The sequence below is a fragment of the Cannabis sativa genome, chromosome 7, assembly GCF_029168945.1.
Source record: "Cannabis sativa cultivar Pink pepper isolate KNU-18-1 chromosome 7, ASM2916894v1, whole genome shotgun sequence".
Lineage (NCBI taxonomy): Eukaryota > Viridiplantae > Streptophyta > Magnoliopsida > Rosales > Cannabaceae > Cannabis > Cannabis sativa.
Window position 1 is genome coordinate 7,122,507 of NC_083607.1, and position 19,707 is coordinate 7,142,213.

Genomic DNA, 19,707 nt, shown 5'->3' on the forward strand with positions numbered 1-19,707 from the left:
TCCATGGACCGACCCCATCGTCTCCACCCCATAGGAACTACGAGATCACCCCAAGGACGCCTTCGGCATCCAGGGGTCACGGACCAACCATAGAACCCTGTTCAATAAGTGGAACGCTTTAGCTGTCCTCTTTCAGGTTGGGCTGTAAGGGTCGAAGAAGGGCAATCACTCATTCTTAAAACCAGCATTCTTAAGACCAAAGAATCGGGTGGAAAAAAGGGGGAAAGCTCTCCGTTCCTGGTTATCCTGTAGCTATCACTTCATTATGATACTTTTATAATAGTAAAATATATCATATTTCTTAGTTGATGTTATGCTTATTCATTAATGATATCATAGTATAGTATAGGGAAATGTTAAAAAGCATTTTTGGTGTCTAACTTTTATGAGGTGTAATATCGCTATTGATGCAATTCAATATCTAGTCTTACTTAATAAAGATTATAAAAAATTGTTAACCAATTATAAGACACTATGTCATAAAAGTGTTAGACACCTTAGTACCTCGTAGCTATGCTCATGTACAACTAGCTCGTCAAGCTATAGAGTAGGGGTAGTTTTTTTCTTCCCTTGATAAGAGAGCAAAGTAGGTTGATAACTGGAACTTTTGCATCCAAAACCATGTTAAAAAATTTAGAAAACTAAAATCCAAAAGAAGCCAAGCTCTCTTACAACTGCAGCATCATTTGAATTAGGAATAATTACATAAGACACCATTTTTTGTAAAATATTTACATTTTTACGTTCAAAGAATATTTTTTTACATTTTTACGGTTTTCCAAAAAATAACACGAAAACAACATAAAATCAACAAGAAAACAACATAAAAGTAACATGAAAATAACAACCAAAAAACAACAAAAAATAACATACATATAACAAAAAATTAACAACAAATGAACAAAATTTCAACATAAAAAGACCATATTTTATGTAAATAAAATTAAAAAAATCGTAAAAATGTTTAAAATTCTGTGAAACCGTATTTTTGTCGTTTTTGTGCATTTGTGAAATTAACCCTTTGAATTAAGCTTCATAAACCCAATTAACAAATAGTTGCTTCTCCTTCTCGATGGATACTTGTTGAATTCACAGAATCTTATCTGTATACTTTAAAAGTTCGTTTGGTACACCATACTACATCGTATTATATTGTATAATATTATATTAAGGGGTAAATAACATTTTGGACCCTGTGTTTTGTAAAAGTTACAGAGTGGACCCTGTATTTTGTTAAATGACAAAATGGACCCTATATTTTTTAAAATGGTAAAAATAGGACCCTGAGTTTAATTTTAGACAACTTTTTTTTTAATACAACCAACTTGAAGATAATTCCTAATACGAACATATACAAAAAATGTAAACAGTTTTGTCAAACAGTTTTGTCATAGTACTTTTAGATCGAATTATAATTAAACTTTAAAAATTAATTCAGGGTCCTATTTGTACTATTTTAAAAAATACAAGGTCCATTTTGTCATTTAACAAAACACAGGGTCCAATTGGTAACTTTTGCAAAATACAGGGTCCAAAATAGTATTTACCCTATATTAAATTATATTTTATACAATATTTTTTTATAAGATTATATGTGGTATTGATTTGTATGGACATATAAATATATAATATTTTAGTATAAATTAAAATTTAATATAATACTATACCCAATTTAATATAATATAATACAATACAATCTAATATGACTTACCAAATGAACCCTTACTGATGAGAAGATCTGTCTCTATCTCCCAAGAAAATTCAACTTTTTAATATTCACAGCACCAAGTCAATTTTAAGATTAACAATTTAACCTGCACAAAGCTAAGAAAAAAACTAGTATCTAATATGTTAATGGATTCTCAAAGTCTCAAATAGAACCAATAAAATATGTTTATAAACAATTCTTGAAGTTGAAATAATGCTCTAATCTTATAACCACGACTAGGGTCCTCAAAACAATGCCATAGAATATGTGAAAGTAGAAGACAATGGAAAGAAGTAGGAAGATCTGGAATTTTCCTTAGAATAAAGAACCAAAAAAAAAAAGATAAATTACTCAGCAAACTCCCACCCAAGTAAAAAAATTATACCAGTTCATCCACTAAACCAGTTCCCATCTATACTCATGTACCTATTCTACCAATTCCGGAATCTATCATCCAAGTAAAAATAACCATATAATAAGTAAAGATTTTCAATGTTACAACAAGCTGTGAATTACAAAATTCCACAAAATTAAGCCACATGAAAAATTATTTGACACGTCTATCTTTCAACTATACATAACAGGAGGATTTGAACATACAATGTCCTATCTATATTGAAGGGAGAAGAAAGAAGGTTGTCATAGAATCCATATTAGATAACAGGGCACACCACTATAAAATTGTGTGTGTATTTTGTTGATCTAAGTTGGTAGTTCAGAAGGAATCACTTACCGGTTAAAGTCTTCATTCAATAACTCTAGGCTTGTTCTCAAGGCCTTTTTGTTTTCCATGCTAGAGCACTTCAATATTTACTCGCTAACTTTTTAGTGTATCAGCAAAAGTTAAACCATAAAAGGCCTTGTTGCAATTTAAGAAATAAGCAAACCTAATAATGATGCTAATGTTGCAAGGGCAGTAAAGTATCCCTAGACCACCAAATTCAACTAATTTATGCCCCTCGAACAAGGTCTAAGGATGACCTTCAAGTGCTCTACCAGTAGTCTCCACAAGAACATTTCCCGTCTTTGAAATGATGAAAACAATTTGGATCTCTCAATATGATATGTCGAATAACTACGCTTGATATATATTTCATTGCAGTATGGCAATCTCCACAAACCCGAAGGTTCTTATAAATCCGAACTGGTGCCCCTGGTGGCACCGTAAGAAGTCCAAAAGCAATTGCCAACTTTTCACTATGATAAGTTAAACCAAGCTCCTTACCCTCTTCATCCATGTCATGAAGCGCAAAATTCATGTCTGGCACATACCCAGCTTCTTTGATCAACATCATTATCTCATCAAGCTTTGAATATATCTCAGTTGTTCTTGGATGGCTTCTATCTTCAGACATAAACCTATGCGCTTGGCTGTTCATCTCAATCCAACTATAACCAGGTTCCTTACTGATCCCCATTGATTTCATCAATCTCCGGATTTTTGCAGCGTCATCCCATCTACCGGCTGCAGAGTACAAATTAGATAAGAGAACATAAGCCACAGAGTTAAATGGTTCCAATTTAAGAAGGTTATCTGCTGCTTTCTCTCCAAGTTCGACATTGCCATGTACTCTACATGCAGCAAGAAGTGCCTTCCAAACAGTTGCATCTGGTTCCACAGTCATTTGATTCACTAATCGCTTAGCCTCTTTAAGTTTTCCAGATCGCCCCAACAGGTCAATCATACATGCATAATGTTCAGGGCCTGGTTTGATTCCATAAACCTTATCCATTGATTCAAAATATGTTCTACCATTTTCCAGAAGACCAGCATGGCTACAAGCAAACAACAAACCGATAAAAGTAATGAAGTCCGGATTTGTGCCAGTTGCAATCATCTGATCGTAGAACTTTAAAGAGTCCTTTCCCCTACCATTTTGTGCATAACCTACAATTAGAGCTGTCCAGCTGATCACATTTCTTACTCGCATAGAGTCAAAAACTTTGTTAGCTTCTTCTATGCACCCACACTTTGCATACATTGTTACTAAGGAGTTATCTACTGATAATGATGGCCGAAGACCGGATTTAGTACAGTTAGAATGAATTTGTTGCCCAAATTCCAAAACTGTTAATTCTGCACAGGCACTTAAAACACTGGCAATTACAAATTGGTCTGGATAAACCCCTGCTACTCTCATCTCGTGAAACAATTCAAATGCTTTTTCATAATAGCCATTGTGTGCATACCCCGACACTAGAGACGTCCATGATATCACATCCTTATCTAAAATAAGATTAAATGTTTGATAAGCTGAAACCAAATTTCCTTGTTTGGCATACATGTCAATAAGAGAATTACCAACAAGCACATAAGCCTCAAATCCAGTCTTGATGATCAAACCGTGGACAGACTTTGCTTGTTCGATTTCCTTCAAGACAGCGAAGGAGTTTAGAATGGAAGGGTAAGTAAAATGATCAGTCTTCATATCCCTTGCGTGCATTTCTTTAAACAAGATCAAAGCATCCTTTAAGTATCCTTGTCTCACGCATCCAACTATCATGGAGTTCAAAGAAACTACATCATCAGACTCCATGTTCTCCAACGCCCTCTTTGCACTATTTAAATCTCCACATTTTGCATACATATCAACCAATGCACTTTGAACAAACACATTTGCCCCATATCCAATCCTGATCATGCATCCATGCACCTGAGCCCCAAACAAACCTGCATTAACCGCAGCACATGCAGTCAAAATGCCAGGGAATGTAAAATGGTTCGACTCTACCCCTTCAATTCGCATTTCTCGAAAACACTTGATTGCTTTTAAACTTTCACCATTTTGGGAGTACCCAGTAACCATAGCAGTCCACATTACATGATTTTTACTCCTTGGGGACATCCTGAAAAGATATTCAGCTTCTGATATGCACTTACACTTTGCATACATGTCAACGAGACAAGTGAGAACAAAATCATTCAAGTCAAATCGTGTCTTAATTGTATATCCATGAATCTGTTCACCTCTTTGAAGTAAACCCAATGTTGAACACAACCTTAGGACACTGCCCAACGTGAACTGGCTAGGCATTTGGCCCTCTAGCTGCATGTGCCAAAATAGTTCAAAAGCTTCAATTTCACATTCATTGCGACAATACCCAGACAGCAAGGATGACCAAGTGATGGGACTTTTCGTTGGGGTGTCCTCAAAAAGTTGTCTTGCATCAGAAAATCTTCCTGAATTGGAATAAGCAGCTATCATTGTATTCCAAGTAAATTCATCTCGAATGAGCATTTTGTTGAACAGTTGGTGAGCTTCATCAACTCGACCAGATTTGGACAGCTCATTTAAAAGCCTATTCGAATCAAATGCAGAATGAGTAGAACTTACACCATCAATGATATAGCTACTGAAATACTTGATTTCTATATGCTTGAGTTGACGATTGACACTATAACGGAAATTCAGAATTCTTGAATTGAATTTAAGCATTGCCACTTTTCCTTTGCTTCTAACTCCTGTATTATAAATACGTCTAACACAAGCCAAGAGATTGTTAATGTTAAATCTACTATTTATAATAATTATAACAACAGAGTTATGTATACTTTTTTTTTTTGAATGGCAGTTATGTATACTTAAAAAAATAATTAACAGTTAAAAAATTGTAGATGTAGATATGATAGAAGAGACGAGAGGAATTCAGACAGGTACTGCATTATTAATTATACGAGATGCAACTACAGTAAGAGTATCACTTTTGTCCCTACCAATAGAATAGTACTACTATCATATGTTTTCAAGCATTTGAAGAAATTATAACCTAATTATTTTTATATGACAGTCTACATTATAGCTTGAGCAGGCATCTCACCTGTTTTCGAAAAAAATTAAATAATTTATGATACTGAAAACAAAGGTTAAAATAGTCAACTAATGTGTGCAACTAATGTCTCAATATTGTTTTCGGTATTGTAAATTATTTTAAATTTTTCAAAAAACAGGTAAAATGTCAGCTATAACTACAATGTAAACAGTCATATAAAAAATTTGAATTATAATTTCTCTAAGTAATAAAAATAAAGACACCATAGGAACAAAAATGGTGCCCCTACCATAGAATTTTTCTATATATATATTTATATATTAGCAATTATTTAGTTAGTTAGCATCCTATGTAGTATGTTGAGGACCAGGGTCTCCAGTCCTGCGCATGTTAGCAGTATACTCACTAAAATGTGCACATGTCATGTTATCAAGCCCATTATCTTGATTGAAACTAGATCCACTCCAGAAATGGGTATTCCTCTTTTATACCATGTTTGGTAGAAAGGAGAGAAGGAGGGAGAGATGTATTCCTTTGTTTGGCAAGAGGTAGAGAGGAGAGATAAAGGGAGAAAGTCCCTCTCTAGGTAAACAAATTTTAATCCCTCCAAAAAAAAGACAAGAAATATATATATATATATATATATGGAAGAGGTTTCAATGGTTACATTTTTATTGTAACCATGATGGTTACATTTTTTTTTAAGCCATTGGATTACTATTCAATGGTTGTGATTGATTTGGAAATTAAATAAAAATAAATAAAAAATAACTTGTAACCTGAAAGTAACCTAAGCATTTATTTCCTTATAAAACTTTAATTAAGATTAATTATATTTTAAAATTAAATTAATTATAATTATTAATTAATTTTTTGCAATTTATTACTATATAAGAATCTTTTAGCAATTTATTTTTTATACTTAAATTATTTAAAATTTTATAGCAAAGTTTTTTATAATTTAAAATTATACACATATAATTTCATAATTTAAATTTTATTATACTTGTAATCTTAATTTTAAATTATTACACATAATTATTTAATTTTTTTAGGGTAAATACCATTTTGGACCCTCTGTTTTACAAAAGTTACCAATTGGACCCTGTATTTTGTTAAATGACAAAATAGACCCTGTATTTTTTAAAATAGTACAAATAGGACCCTGAATTAATTTTTTGTCAAAATAAAGTTTAATTATAATCCGATCGAAAAGTGCTATATGACAAAACTGTTTACATTTTTTGTATCTGTTCGTATTAAGCATTGTCTTCAAGTTGGTTGTATTAAAAAAAAAGTTATCAAAAATTAAGCTCAGGGTCCTATTTTTACTATTTTAGAAAATACAGGGTCCATTTTGTCATTTAACAAAACACAGGGTCCACTCTGTAACTTTTGCAAAACACAGGGTCCAAAATGGTATTTACCCATTTTTTTATTTAAATATTTAAAAAGTAAAAAATGAAATGAGTTGAAGGATTTTTTTAGAAAAAAAATGGTTGCACTTGTTATCGATTGATTAGCTTGAGGCCTCATACTTAGTTCATATAATTGTAATAAAATAATTAAATATCATTTAAAAATAATTAATTATTTGAAAATTTATTATAAGAAGAGAATTTTAATTTGTATCAAAAGAAGTTTAATTTTTGTAAAAAAAATAAATTTTTTTGTAAATATTATAATTAAATGGCTTAATTATTAAAATAATTCTAGTAAGGATTTAAATATAAATATTAATTACTAAAAGAGGTCTTGTTAAATATTTAATTAATTATTTTAAGAAAATAGTTAATTATAATTAAATAATTCTAAAAAAGGAATGTCTATTTAATTAATTATGTTAAGAATATAGTTAATTATAATTCATTAAATCTAAAAAAGGAAAGTCTACCTATTAGTAACCTGCTATTACAGGTTAAAGAAAAATGTAACCATATGGTTACAATAAAAATGTAACCATTGAATAGTCACCCATATATATATATATCTATTCTATTCTATATAAAGTGTGCCTATATAACTAAAATTCTTGGTTTATGAGAAATTTATGGGTGACTTTTTATTTTTATTTAATAAAATATTATTTATATATAATAAAATAATAATAAAACAAATCATATTAATATTTGAACTGATATTTAGCATATTTCAACTCTATATATAATCACAACTATAACTCTAGAAATTAAAAAAATATATATAAAATAAATTGAACCTTAAACCGCATATAAAATTAGTTTGTTGAGAGAATCAGGAAAAGAACGAATTATAAATGGATTTTTTTTTTACCAAATCGTCCCCCAATTTCAGGTTCTGATCCAATTGGGTCTTCTTTTTATTCGTAAATCATCCCCCAATTTTTAAGATTAATTTTTCATTTTCTAACATTTTGGAATTTTTGTCTCCTTATTGAATCTTTTCAAATCTGCATTGTTTCTATCAAAATTAATGAGCTCACATCGTTGTTGTGTTATACGGAGACTAAACTATGCCATTTGTTATGTTTAACATTCACATCAAAAAACATGTTGTTATATTCTATATTTGGATTATGTTAAAAATTTGATCTTATAAAAAATACGTTTAATTAACTTAATGTGTTTTACTATGCAGTATATTCATATACAATCCTTTTTCTTTTCTATCTTCGAAAGGATAGTTAATAAATATAATATATAGCTTTTTTTTTTTTTGAAATAATATATAGCTTTTTTTTTTTTCACTCTCTCTAATATGAAATAACAAAAAGAAACTGAATTATCCATGCGCGTTGGGTCCACATGAGTAAAAAAAAATCATAAAATTATCCTTTACAAAAATATACACTGATATTTTTTAAAACTTTTTTTGATGATCTTAAAAGATAATTATAAAAATAATATCAAAACAAAAAAAAATTACTTACCCTAATTTCGTTTTATCTTAAGAAAAAAGAAAATTAATTTTCTAATTATTTTTTTTTTCACTGGAAAAAATATTTCCGTGTACTGGTGTCCAATTAATGGATTATACTGCAGAGGTGTAGTTTTAAAGAAATAAAATAACTTTACTTGTCTTTCATAAGTAATTTTTTTTAATTAAATTAATTATGCACACCATGTCTAATCATTTAAATGAAAATAAATAACTATTTGTAGGAACATCGCCGCTTTGTTGACACTACCATATTCGATTTATACACAAAAAAATGGACAATCCAGTTATATGCAGACTCGGTTAGAATGAAAAGTGTAAAATAAAAAATTATACTATTGTCTCTGTCGAAGCAAATGTTATCTTCAATTATCAATAATTTAGAGATTAATTTTTAATTTTCTTTTTATCTTACACACATTGTGTTTCCTTAAGTATTTGAACATCAATTTTTAGTTTATTTTTGGATTAACTTAAGAACATATTTAAATTATCAAGCTTTTTTAAACACTAATATACTGCATTCGGTATTTACTTTTTATTTATATTAAAAATAAAATAGTTTATGAGAAATCCATAAGTCACTTTTCATTTATATATAATAAAATAAATCCCATTAAATCCAAAAAAAAAAAAATACGATTGGATTTTTGCTGTTGTACATCTACGATTAGGTTTTCTTTAATTATTTATTGTATTCCTTTTCCTATTACAATTTGGACATTCCCATGGGCTCACACATAATATTTCAATCCGCGCTTCTCTTTTTTCTTCTTCACAACTTAATAACAAAATATATAAGTAATAATAATAATAAAAAAGAAACGTGACTTTTATCAAAGTTCACAAAACTAAACATCAATGGCGAAAAAAACCCAACAAAGTTTACAGCTAATAAATGATTCTAAGTGCTCGGCATATGCATTAGTTTCCAGGAGCAAAGTTTTTTAAAGTTACGTAATAATTTACATATATGTTGCAAACACAATATACAAAAAATAAAGAAGAATATGGAAGAAACAGGAGACCATTATTCACATCTAGAAAGGCAGTGGAGATAATAATAGAAACTTTTCATTTTTTTAATCATTTTTTTTTTCTTTTTGAGTAAAGATAAATATGAAATTTTAATCGCATAAAGTTTTATTTTAATAAAATATAGTATTTTAAAATAATTTAATAGTATTTTGTTATAGAATACTATCACTTTTTGTTAAACATGGTTTTCACTTTTTGTCGACACTACCATATTCAATTTATCAACGAAAAAATGGACAATCCAGATATATGCGGAACCGGCTAGAATGAAAAGTGCAAAATACAAAAATTACACTATTGTCGAAGCAAATGAAGATTGAAATCCACCAATGACTATCATTAGTTTTCTTATCTACAATTTTTAGACAAATGCTATCTTCAATTATCAGTAATTTAGAGATTGATTTTTAATTTTCTTTTTATCTTACACCCATTGAAGTAATGTTTCTTTAAGTATTGGAACATCAATTTTTAATTTATTTTTGGATTAACTTAAGAACATATTTAAATCATCAAGCTTTCTTAAACACTAATATATTGCATTCAGTATTCACTTTTAATTGACAACATTATAAAATATAATATTTAGATACACATAATACTAATCTCACTTAATAATTAATAATATTTTTTCTTTAATTTTTAATTGTATTACTTTCAAATAACATAGAAAAAAACTAGCATAAATTTAGTATACGTGCCTCGCACGTAGTTCTTTGCTAGTATATATATATATATGAAATGCCTTCGCTACCCTTCAATAAATAATATATAATTATATAATTGTATCAAAAATAGTAACTACAAAAATTAATATTAATAATAATAATACATGAGTAACACGACCAATTTAACTTACAAATTACAATCTCAAAAAGGATGAGGTAGCTGCTGCTGTTGTTGTTGTTGTTATCTCTGTTGATCAACTCTTCTCATCATCATAATGGTTTATTTGTCCTCCATAGTCATAGTACTTCAATAGCTCTTCATCTTGCCTCCAATTTTCTTTCACTTTAACTTCAACCTGTTTAATCAAAACCGTTTTGATGGCATATAGAAGTGATATCTCCGAGTAAAATCTTATAAAGGCTTATGTAACATGGACAAAGTGGTACCTCAAGATAAACTTTCTTCTGTAAGAAATTCTCCATGTCAAGCCGCACAGCTGTTGCTAATATTTGTAACGCCTTACCATCCTATATAGTGATTTAAGACCAAAAAAAATTATCACATGACACAATAGTAGCCATATATGGTTGTGAAAATTTGTATTTAATCATAACCATAAGATAAACCAGTTTAGCATAAAAGAACAGTTTTGTACTCCCATGATAGTTGCATCAAACTAAAACATCTCTCAAATACTATTAGACCTTAGAGAGTTAGTTGTTTAGTCGGTTAGTCTGTTAGGAATTCTGTTATAAGTTTGTTATATTGGTTGCTCTCTTGAGCTGAGACTACTGTAATAGATTGCCTATATATAAGGCCTCAAATGTAATAAACAATTATTCAGTTCAATATACATTTTTCCTCTCTAAAACAGAGCAAATTACTCTGTATCTTGTCTTGTGTTTCTCATATGGTATCAGACGTGAATCTGCCTCTCTCCATGGCCAGACCTTCAACAAGATCACAGAATGGTGTTCCACCACCTACAACAGACCCTCCGATATCAGAAACTCCTGATATTACTTCCGCACCTGCACCTGATCCTGTTGCAGATACTCGAAGGACCAATCCTAGATCCAGATCTCATCACACCACCGACAACAATCTTGAAGATCAATCTCCCAGAAACGCGTCGACACCAGTCCTCAATCGCAGGCCTCATGATCGCACCATCAACGATGATGTTTCAAGCCCATTCTACCTCAGCTCCGGTGATCACCCTGGATTAGCTCTTGTGTCCACCGTTCTCACCGGACCTAATTATCAATCTTGGAAGCGTGGGATTACTATGGCTCTTGCTGCGAAGAACAAAGTCTCCTTCATTGATGGTTCAATTCCACGGCCCGTTTCTGGTAATTCTCTTCTCCCATCTTGGTTACGTTGCAATAGTATGGTGATGTCCTGGTTGGTCAATTCGGTTTCCCCCGACATAGCTCATAGTATCATGTACTTTGATCAAGCCACTGATATGTGGCAAGATTTGGCTGAAAGGTTTAATGAAGGTAATGGAACTCGTATTTTCCAGCTTCAAAATCAGTTAAATCGCCTCCAACAAGGTGACAATTCCGTCACCTCTTATTTCACAAAACTCAAATCCCTTTGGGATGAGTTGAAAGAATTTCAACCTAACACCACATGTTCTTGTGGTGCAATGAAGATCTTTCTTGATTACTACAATCAGAATCAAGTTCTGCAATTCCTTACTGGTTTGAACGAGTCATATGCCTCAGTTCGAGCTCAAATTTTGTTAAACGAACCTATACCGAATCTATCTCGGGTTTTTGCTATGATCGTTCAAGAAGAACGTCAACGCACCCTTGGATCATCGGACAACCCACCTCTTGCCTCCTCCGTTCGTCCTCCTCCCACCAATCCTCCAAGAACAAAGAAACCTCGTCCTTCTTGTTCCCACTGCGGCAAACCAGGCCATCTCGTGGACAAATGCTTCTTTTTACACGGTTTCCCTCCTGGTTATGGAGACAAAAAGAAGGTGGATAAAGGCAAGGCTCAAGCAAATCACATTGTTTCTAACACTTCTGCCGAACACACTACAGCACCCATTTCTGCAGATCTCTCATCACAATGTCAACATTTGATTTCCCTCCTTAGTCAGCAGCTATCTCAAGCCACTCCTACTGCTGAAAACACCCCTGCCGCCTCGAACATGGCTGGTAATATCATTCCTCAACCCTCCTTTGATTGGATTCTTGATAGTGGTGCCACCCACCATATGTGCTCAAACATTTCATGCTTTAAATCTTTCACTCATACATCATTCCCTAAACATGTCATCTTGCCTACTGGTAGTTTAGTTCAAGTTAAAAACATTGGTACAGTTCATATAAATGATTCTTTATTTCTGCATAATGTTTTATATGTGCCTCATTTTAAAATCAATCTTTTATCCATCAATGACTTAGTCTCCACCACACCCTACAATGTTCTTTTTAAGACTAATTCTTGTCTTATACAGGATCCTTCTCGGAAGGTGGTGATTGGGATAGCTAAGAAATATGACAAACTTTATCTCTTACCTCAAGATCAGCCCATTGCTGCAGCTACTAGTCAATCCCATTTCGATTTGTATACATCCAATGTAAACCAATGGCACAATCGCCTTGGTCATCCTTCAATGTATATTTCGAATTTGTTCAATAAAAAGATTGACAATTCTTTCATTCCCAATTCTAATAATCATTGTCATATATGTCACTTAGCTAAACAAAAGAGACTTCCTTTCATTTCCAACAACAACTTTGCAATGGCAACCTTTGATTTAATCCATATGGATATATGGGGACCATTTCAAACAATAAGCATAGAGGGTTATCGATATTTTTTAACCATTGTCGATGATCATTCTCGTTTCACTTGGACTTATATGTTAAAGGCAAAATCAGATGTTAAAACTGTCATACCAGATTTTTTTAACATGGTGTGCACTCAATTTTCCAAATCTATAAAGGCTGTCAGATCCGACAATGCCAAGGAGTTAAATCTCACCTCTTTTTATGCCTCTAAAGGCATCATTCAATATCATTCTTGTGTGGAAAAACCACAACAAAACTCTGTGGTTGAAAGAAAACATCAACACATATTAAACATTGCTCGGGCATTAAGTTTTCAATCCCATTTACCTTTAGCCTATTGGCCTTATTTGGTCTCCACGGCCACTTACCTTCTTAACCGTACTCCATCTAAACTTTTCAAAGGCCTTACATCCTTTGAAAGGCTCTATAATAAGCCTCCTCAACATGATCATCTTCGATCATTTGGTTGCTTGGCTTATGGATCCACTTTAGATTCAAAGCGCCATAAATTCTCACCTAGGAGTCGGGCATCCATCTTTATTGGCTACCCTATGGGAATGAAAGCGTACACTCTCTTGGACATTGAATCCAAGCAAATATACATTTCTCGTGATGTTGTATTTTATGAAAAAATTTTCCCTTTCTTCAACTCTACATCATCTCAGGAAATTGATTCTTTTTTCTCACAATCTGTGTTGCCAAACCAGATTTCCATCACTAACAATCAGCCTACTGATATTCCTCCCACGGCTACTGGTTTGACTCATAAACCAGATGCACCTACTGATATTCCTCCCACGGCTACTGGTTTGGCTCATAAACCAGATACACCCCCTGATATTCCTCCCACGGCTACTGGTTTGGCTCATAAACCAGATGCACCTATCACACATGTTGATATCTCCACCACTCAACATTCACAACATGTTGCATTCAACAACATCATTAATAAAAGTGTCACTCCAAAGGAGGACACAATCACAAACACCACGGCTACTGGTTTGAACCATGAACCAACTGCAGACAACCCCACGGTTCCTGCTACAGCCTCACCAACAGCCACTGATATGGCTATAACCAACATCAATATCTCCCATCAAGTTGTTCCTAACCATCCTGTTAGCAACACTCCAATTACCAATCATAAAACCTCTTCAAAAGGTCGAACCATCACTCAGCCATCTCATTTAAAAGACTATGTGTGTCATGTGTCTTCTACGGCACATCCACTTGAACCTTTTCTATCCTACATAAAATTAAACCCTCACTTCCGTGCTGCTGTCCTAGCAGCCTACACACACAGTGAACCCAAAAACTATGCCGAGGCTTCTCAATTCAAACATTGGCTTCAAGCCATGGATTGTGAAACCCAAGCCCTTGAAAGAAATAAAACTTGGATCATCACTAAGCTCCCACCTGGCCACAAAGCCATTGGATGCAAATGGGTTTACAAAGTGAAATACAATGAAGCGGGTGAAGTAGTGAGATTTAAAGCCCGGTTAGTTGCCAAAGGCTTTAACCAAAGAGAAGGTATCGATTTCTCACAAACATATGCCCCCGTTGCCAAGTTCAACACTCTAAAAGTTTTTTTAGCCTTGGCTGCCATCAACAATTGGACCATTCACCAATTAGATATCAACAATGCGTTTCTCCATGGAGATCTTCATGAAGAAGTTTACATGAAGATACCTCCTGGATACAATGCTCCCCCCAACACTGTCTGCAAGCTCAATAAGAGCATTTATGGCCTCAAACAAGCCTCCCGACAGTGGTACGCCAAACTTAGTACTACTTTAATCAAGGATGGCTTTCACCAATCTCAATCTGATAATTCCCTCTTTATCAAACGCACCTCTTCCTTTTTTATGGCTGTTCTTGTCTATGTTGATGACATGATAATTGCCAGCAACAATGCCACGGCAATCTCTAACTTCAAACACAACCTTGACATACAATTCAAGTTAAAAGATCTTGGAAAACTTCGTTTTTTCCTTGGCCTTGAAGTTGGTCGCACCAAAGAGGGAATCTTTGTTTCTCAAAGACATTTCACCTTGCAATTATTACAAGACACAGGGTACACTGGCATCAAACCCGCCTCTACCCCCATGGAGGTCAATTTAAAACTTAGCAAAGACAAAGGGACTCCCTTACCTGATCCCACTGTCTATCGTAGTCTAATTGGTAAGCTCATTTACCTTACCATTACTAGACCCGACATCTCTTATGCCGTAAATCATCTCAGCCAATTTTTGGCTTGTCCTCGGCTTCCTCATCTACATGCCACTCATCGAATCTTGCAATATCTCAAAAAGACCCCTGGGCAGGGCCTATTTTTCCCTTCTAATGCAGCTCCCCAACTCACTGCTTATGCTGAAACAAGCTTGTCCCCATCAAATGTTCAAGTTTCATTCTTTGCTGATGCCGATTGGGGCAGCTGCCAAGATACCCGACGATCCATCTCCGGATACTGTATTTTCCTTGGAAACTCTCTTGTTTCATGGAAATCAAAAAAACAACAGGTAGTCTCCCGCTCCTCCGCTGAAGCCGAATATCGCGCTATGGCAAATGCAACCTCCGAACTCACATGGCTCCTTGCTTTACTCAAAGAGTTTGGTATCTCTCATACCACACCAGCCAACATGTACTGCGACAACACCGCTGCAATCCACATTAGTGAAAATCCGGTCTACCATGAACGGACAAAACATGTGGAAATAGATTGTCACTTCATTAGAGAAAAGGTTCAGCAAGGTTCTCTCAAGCTTCTCCATGTTCCTTCTCAACAGAATCTAGCCGACATTCTCACCAAACCTCTACTCCCAAATCAGTTTTCTACATTGGTATCCAAGATGGGTGTACTTAACATTTACACTCCATCTTGAGGGGGGCTATTAGACCTTAGAGAGTTAGTTGTTTAGTCGGTTAGTCTGTTAGGAATTCTGTTATAAGTTTGTTATATTGGTTGCTCTCTTGAGCTGAGACTACTGTAATAGATTGCCTATATATAAGGCCTCAAATGTAATAAACAATTATTCAGTTCAATATACATTTTTCCTCTCTAAAACAGAGCAAATTACTCTGTATCTTGTCTTGTGTTTCTCATAAATACAAAAGCAAAAAAAAAAAAAAAAAAACAGGAACTTCATTCATCATTTTGTTGCTCTAGAAAATGAAGGTAAAATTTCTCTGAAACATTTCAAATGTTAATTATAACTGAAGCTTTACATGACAAAAATATTTTAAGTCCTCAAACCTTACTCTGTTTATTAATCATGCAGAATACAAGAAACTCATGTTGAAAAATGTCACAACTTTCAACAATCAAGAATTACCTTTCTAATGAGGATGATCTTCTGTGAGTTTTTTTCAACCACAATTTCCACTTGTATAAAATCTTTTGCAGTTGGCCAAGTTTTATAACTTAAACAGATCATTCCAAATCTTTGGAGTCCCCAAACCAAACAAGCAAACGAACAAGTTCAAATAATTAAGCAGCATTCAATTAAACATTAAACAATTCAAACTCATATCCACTCTACTAAAACGAATTCAACGTTTACATCATATTTCCCATCACACAATCATGGTAATCCAAATCAAACAAAAGTAATCTGCAAACTTATACAAGCCCCACGCAAGAAACTAGCATTTACATTTGCAAATGAACAGAGAGAACCTGATAAGATGTGGTGTAGCGATTGAACTAGCAAAGAAAGAAGAGAAGAGAAGAGTATTTTGAGACTGAGAAATCCCGTGGTGCTGTTCAATAGGACCTGGAGGGGAGGGCCGGAGCTGGCCCGGATGGGCGGAGTAGCGGCGCCACGCAGCTGAGAGGGAAACCAGAGATAGGGGGCTCGGGAAAGAGAAGAGAGAAAGTGTTATGGGTTTTGAGGGCCGAGGACCTTGATAGGCTCCATTTCGACTACCGGCGGCGGAGGCTGTTGCCCCGGCCTGGGCACAAGAGAGCGGGACGGGAGAGAAGAGAGAGGTTTTTTCTTATTTGCTTATTTATTTATTTATTTTGGCAAATTAGTCTTTAGTTTTGTCAAAAATATATAATTCTACTATACAAACTTGTTTCGGCATCCAGAATAATTTTTTAATCTAATTTTTTTTTTCATATTCATGTACGTTATAGCTATTTAAGATAACCTACAAAATTTTGAGAAATTCTAAATAATTTACAATATAAAAAACAATGCTCAAACAGTCTATTTTGCACGCGTATAAAATAAAATAGTCACGCGTGCAACACACTGTTTGAACATAGTTGTCAGCGTGTTAAATTTTTCTAAATTTCTTAAAATTTTACAGGATGTCTTAAATAACTATAACGTACATGACCATGAGAAAAAAATTTACTAAAAAATTATTTCGGGTGCTAAAACAGACAATGGTGCATCATTGTATCCATTTTAAGGGGGTGTATTGTAGAATTTCCCTTAATAATTTTCGAAAAAAGTTTATGTAATTTTTATTTTCATAAAATAAATTTGGATAGTTCTACAATACACACCTTAATATTGGTCACACTCATGCACCTTTAAAATCTTGAATAGTGGTTAGTTATAATATTGAGACACATGCTATTTTAGTAGATTGTCGTACATAGAATATTTATTCATTTAGTTTTTAAAAAATTATTTGTTTATTTATTTACAAAATGTATATGAATATTTATTAGAACATTGAATAATTATTTTTTTGACGTATAATTTTTTGTTTTTTGAATTGTTTCCTGTATTTCTCTTTGGGTGATTCTACAGTGCACCCCCTTAAAAGGGATGCATTGATACACCCTTGATTTGTTTCGGCATCCAGAAGAATTTTTTAGTCTAATTTTTTTTTTATATTCATGTACGTTATAGCTATTTAAGATAACCTATAAAATTTTGAGGAATTCTGAATAATTTACAATATAAAAAACAATGTTCAAACAGTCTATTTTACACGTGTATAAAATAAAATAGTCACGCGTGCAACACACTGTTTGAACGTAGTTTTCGGCATGTTAAACTTTTCCAAAATTTTTAAAATTTGGCATGATATCTTAAATAACTATAACATACATAACCATGAGAAAAAATTTGACAAAAAAATTATTTCGGGTGCTAAAACAGACAAGGGTACATCAATGTATCCATTTTAAGGGGGTGCATTGTAGAATTTCCCTTTCTCTTTTGTTTTATTTTTTCTTCCGACAATGTAAATGTTTTAGGAAAATTCTACAATGCACCCCCTTAAAATGGATATATTGATGCACCCCTATATGTTTTAGCATTCGAAATAATGTTTTAGTCAAATTTTTTCTCATGGTCATGTACGTTATAGTTATTTAAAACATCTTGCAAAATTTTAAGAAATTTGAAAAAATTTAACACGCCGAAAATTATGTTCAAACAGTGTGTTGCACGCGTGACTATTTTATTTTATACGCGTATAAAATAGGCTATTTGAACATTATTTTCTATATTGTAAATTATTCCGAATTTTTCAAAATTGTGTAGGATATCTTAAATAGCTATAACGTACATAAATATGAAAAAAAAAATAGACTAAAAAATTCTTCTGGATGCCGAAACAAGTTAAGGGTGCATCAGTACATCCCTTTTAAGGGGGTGCATTGTAGAATCACCCAATGTTTTATGATATTCAATTGGATATATAACTTTGGAGTGATTCTACAATGCACCCTCTTAAAAGGGATGCACTGATGCACCTTTGACTTGTTTCGGTATCCAGAAGAATTATATGGTTTAATTTTTTTTTCATATTCATGTACGTTATAGCTATATAAGATAACCTACAAAATTTTAAGAAATTCAGAATAATTTACAATATAGAAAATAATGTTCAAACAGTCTATTTTACACGCGTATAAAATAAAATAGTCACGGGTGCAACACACTGTTTGAACGTATTTTTCGGCGTGTTAAACTTTTTTAAATTTCTTAAAATTTTGCAGGATATCTTAAATAACTATAACGTACATGACCATGAGAAAAAATTTGACTAACAAATTATTTCTGGTGCTAAAACAGATAAGGGTGCATCAATGTATCCATTTTAAGGGAGTGCATTTTAGAATTTCTCATAACTTTGGGTAATTCTACAATGGACACCCCAAAAATCAGATATATCAATGCACCCCTTAAACTCTTAATAATTATTGAGTCTTATATCAAGTCCACACATTATTTGGTGGGATGCACTACAGGAAATATTTTTTGTATTTAAAACACAGACGTACAAACCCTAGAATTATGTGTTTTGTTATTATTTTTAAACCCCACTCACCCACCCCTCTGTTATAAAAAGAGTCGACAATCTTCTTTACAAAATAAAAAAAAAATATAAAAAAAAAAGAGTTGAATCTCATATAAAACAAGGGAGAGAGATTTTGAAGGCAAGGAATTTGCAGGTAATTACACACTCCTTTTCTCTTCTTGTTTCATTGTTGTATGCACATTTTTTTTATTTAATTCTCACCTAAAAAATTCAGTTTTGTTCCCTCTTTACATTTGCTATCTTCTAGTCTTTGTCAACTAATGTAGTAAAGTTTGATTTTTTAAATTTATCGAACACATGTTGATTCATGTGGTGCTCTGCACCATATCCCATAGCCCAATACTGGAGTATCCATATTATGATAATCTAAATAGGACGTGTCCTTTTTTCATTTCAAAAGGATATCCAATACTGGCTCATCGTCTTGCCGATTGGGCCTTCCAATTTTTAGCCTTTGGTTTGGTTTGTAAGAATGTTGTGGAGTCCTTTTTGATTTCGTTGTAATCC

At 32.9% G+C, this 19,707-nt stretch overlaps 1 protein-coding gene across 3 annotated transcripts; it reads right to left on the bottom strand.

The window, feature by feature from the left end:
• Nucleotides 1–19: 19 nt before the first annotated feature.
• Nucleotides 20–16,906, bottom strand: LOC115698187 (pentatricopeptide repeat-containing protein At2g03880, mitochondrial). 3 transcript variants are annotated; one of them, XM_030625375.2, is made up of 5 exons: nucleotides 16,589–16,900; nucleotides 16,245–16,353; nucleotides 10,549–10,629; nucleotides 10,293–10,457; nucleotides 20–5,188 (listed from the first exon to the last, which is right to left on the bottom strand). In XM_030625375.2, exon 5 carries the CDS (start codon nucleotides 5,143–5,145, stop codon nucleotides 2,701–2,703), a length of 2,445 nt encoding a protein of 814 aa, XP_030481235.1. In that variant the 5' UTR covers nucleotides 5,146–5,188; nucleotides 10,293–10,457; nucleotides 10,549–10,629; nucleotides 16,245–16,353; nucleotides 16,589–16,900; the 3' UTR covers nucleotides 20–2,700. The 3 variants fall into 3 exon arrangements, 2 of the variants coding, with proteins under 2 accessions (XP_030481235.1, XP_030481234.1); XM_030625374.2 differs by lacking the exon at nucleotides 16,245–16,353 and having other exon boundaries at nucleotides 16,589–16,906; XR_009683444.1 differs by lacking the exons at nucleotides 20–5,188; nucleotides 16,245–16,353 and having other exon boundaries at nucleotides 10,168–10,457; nucleotides 16,589–16,906.
• Between the last annotated feature and the right edge of the window lie 2,801 nt (nucleotides 16,907–19,707).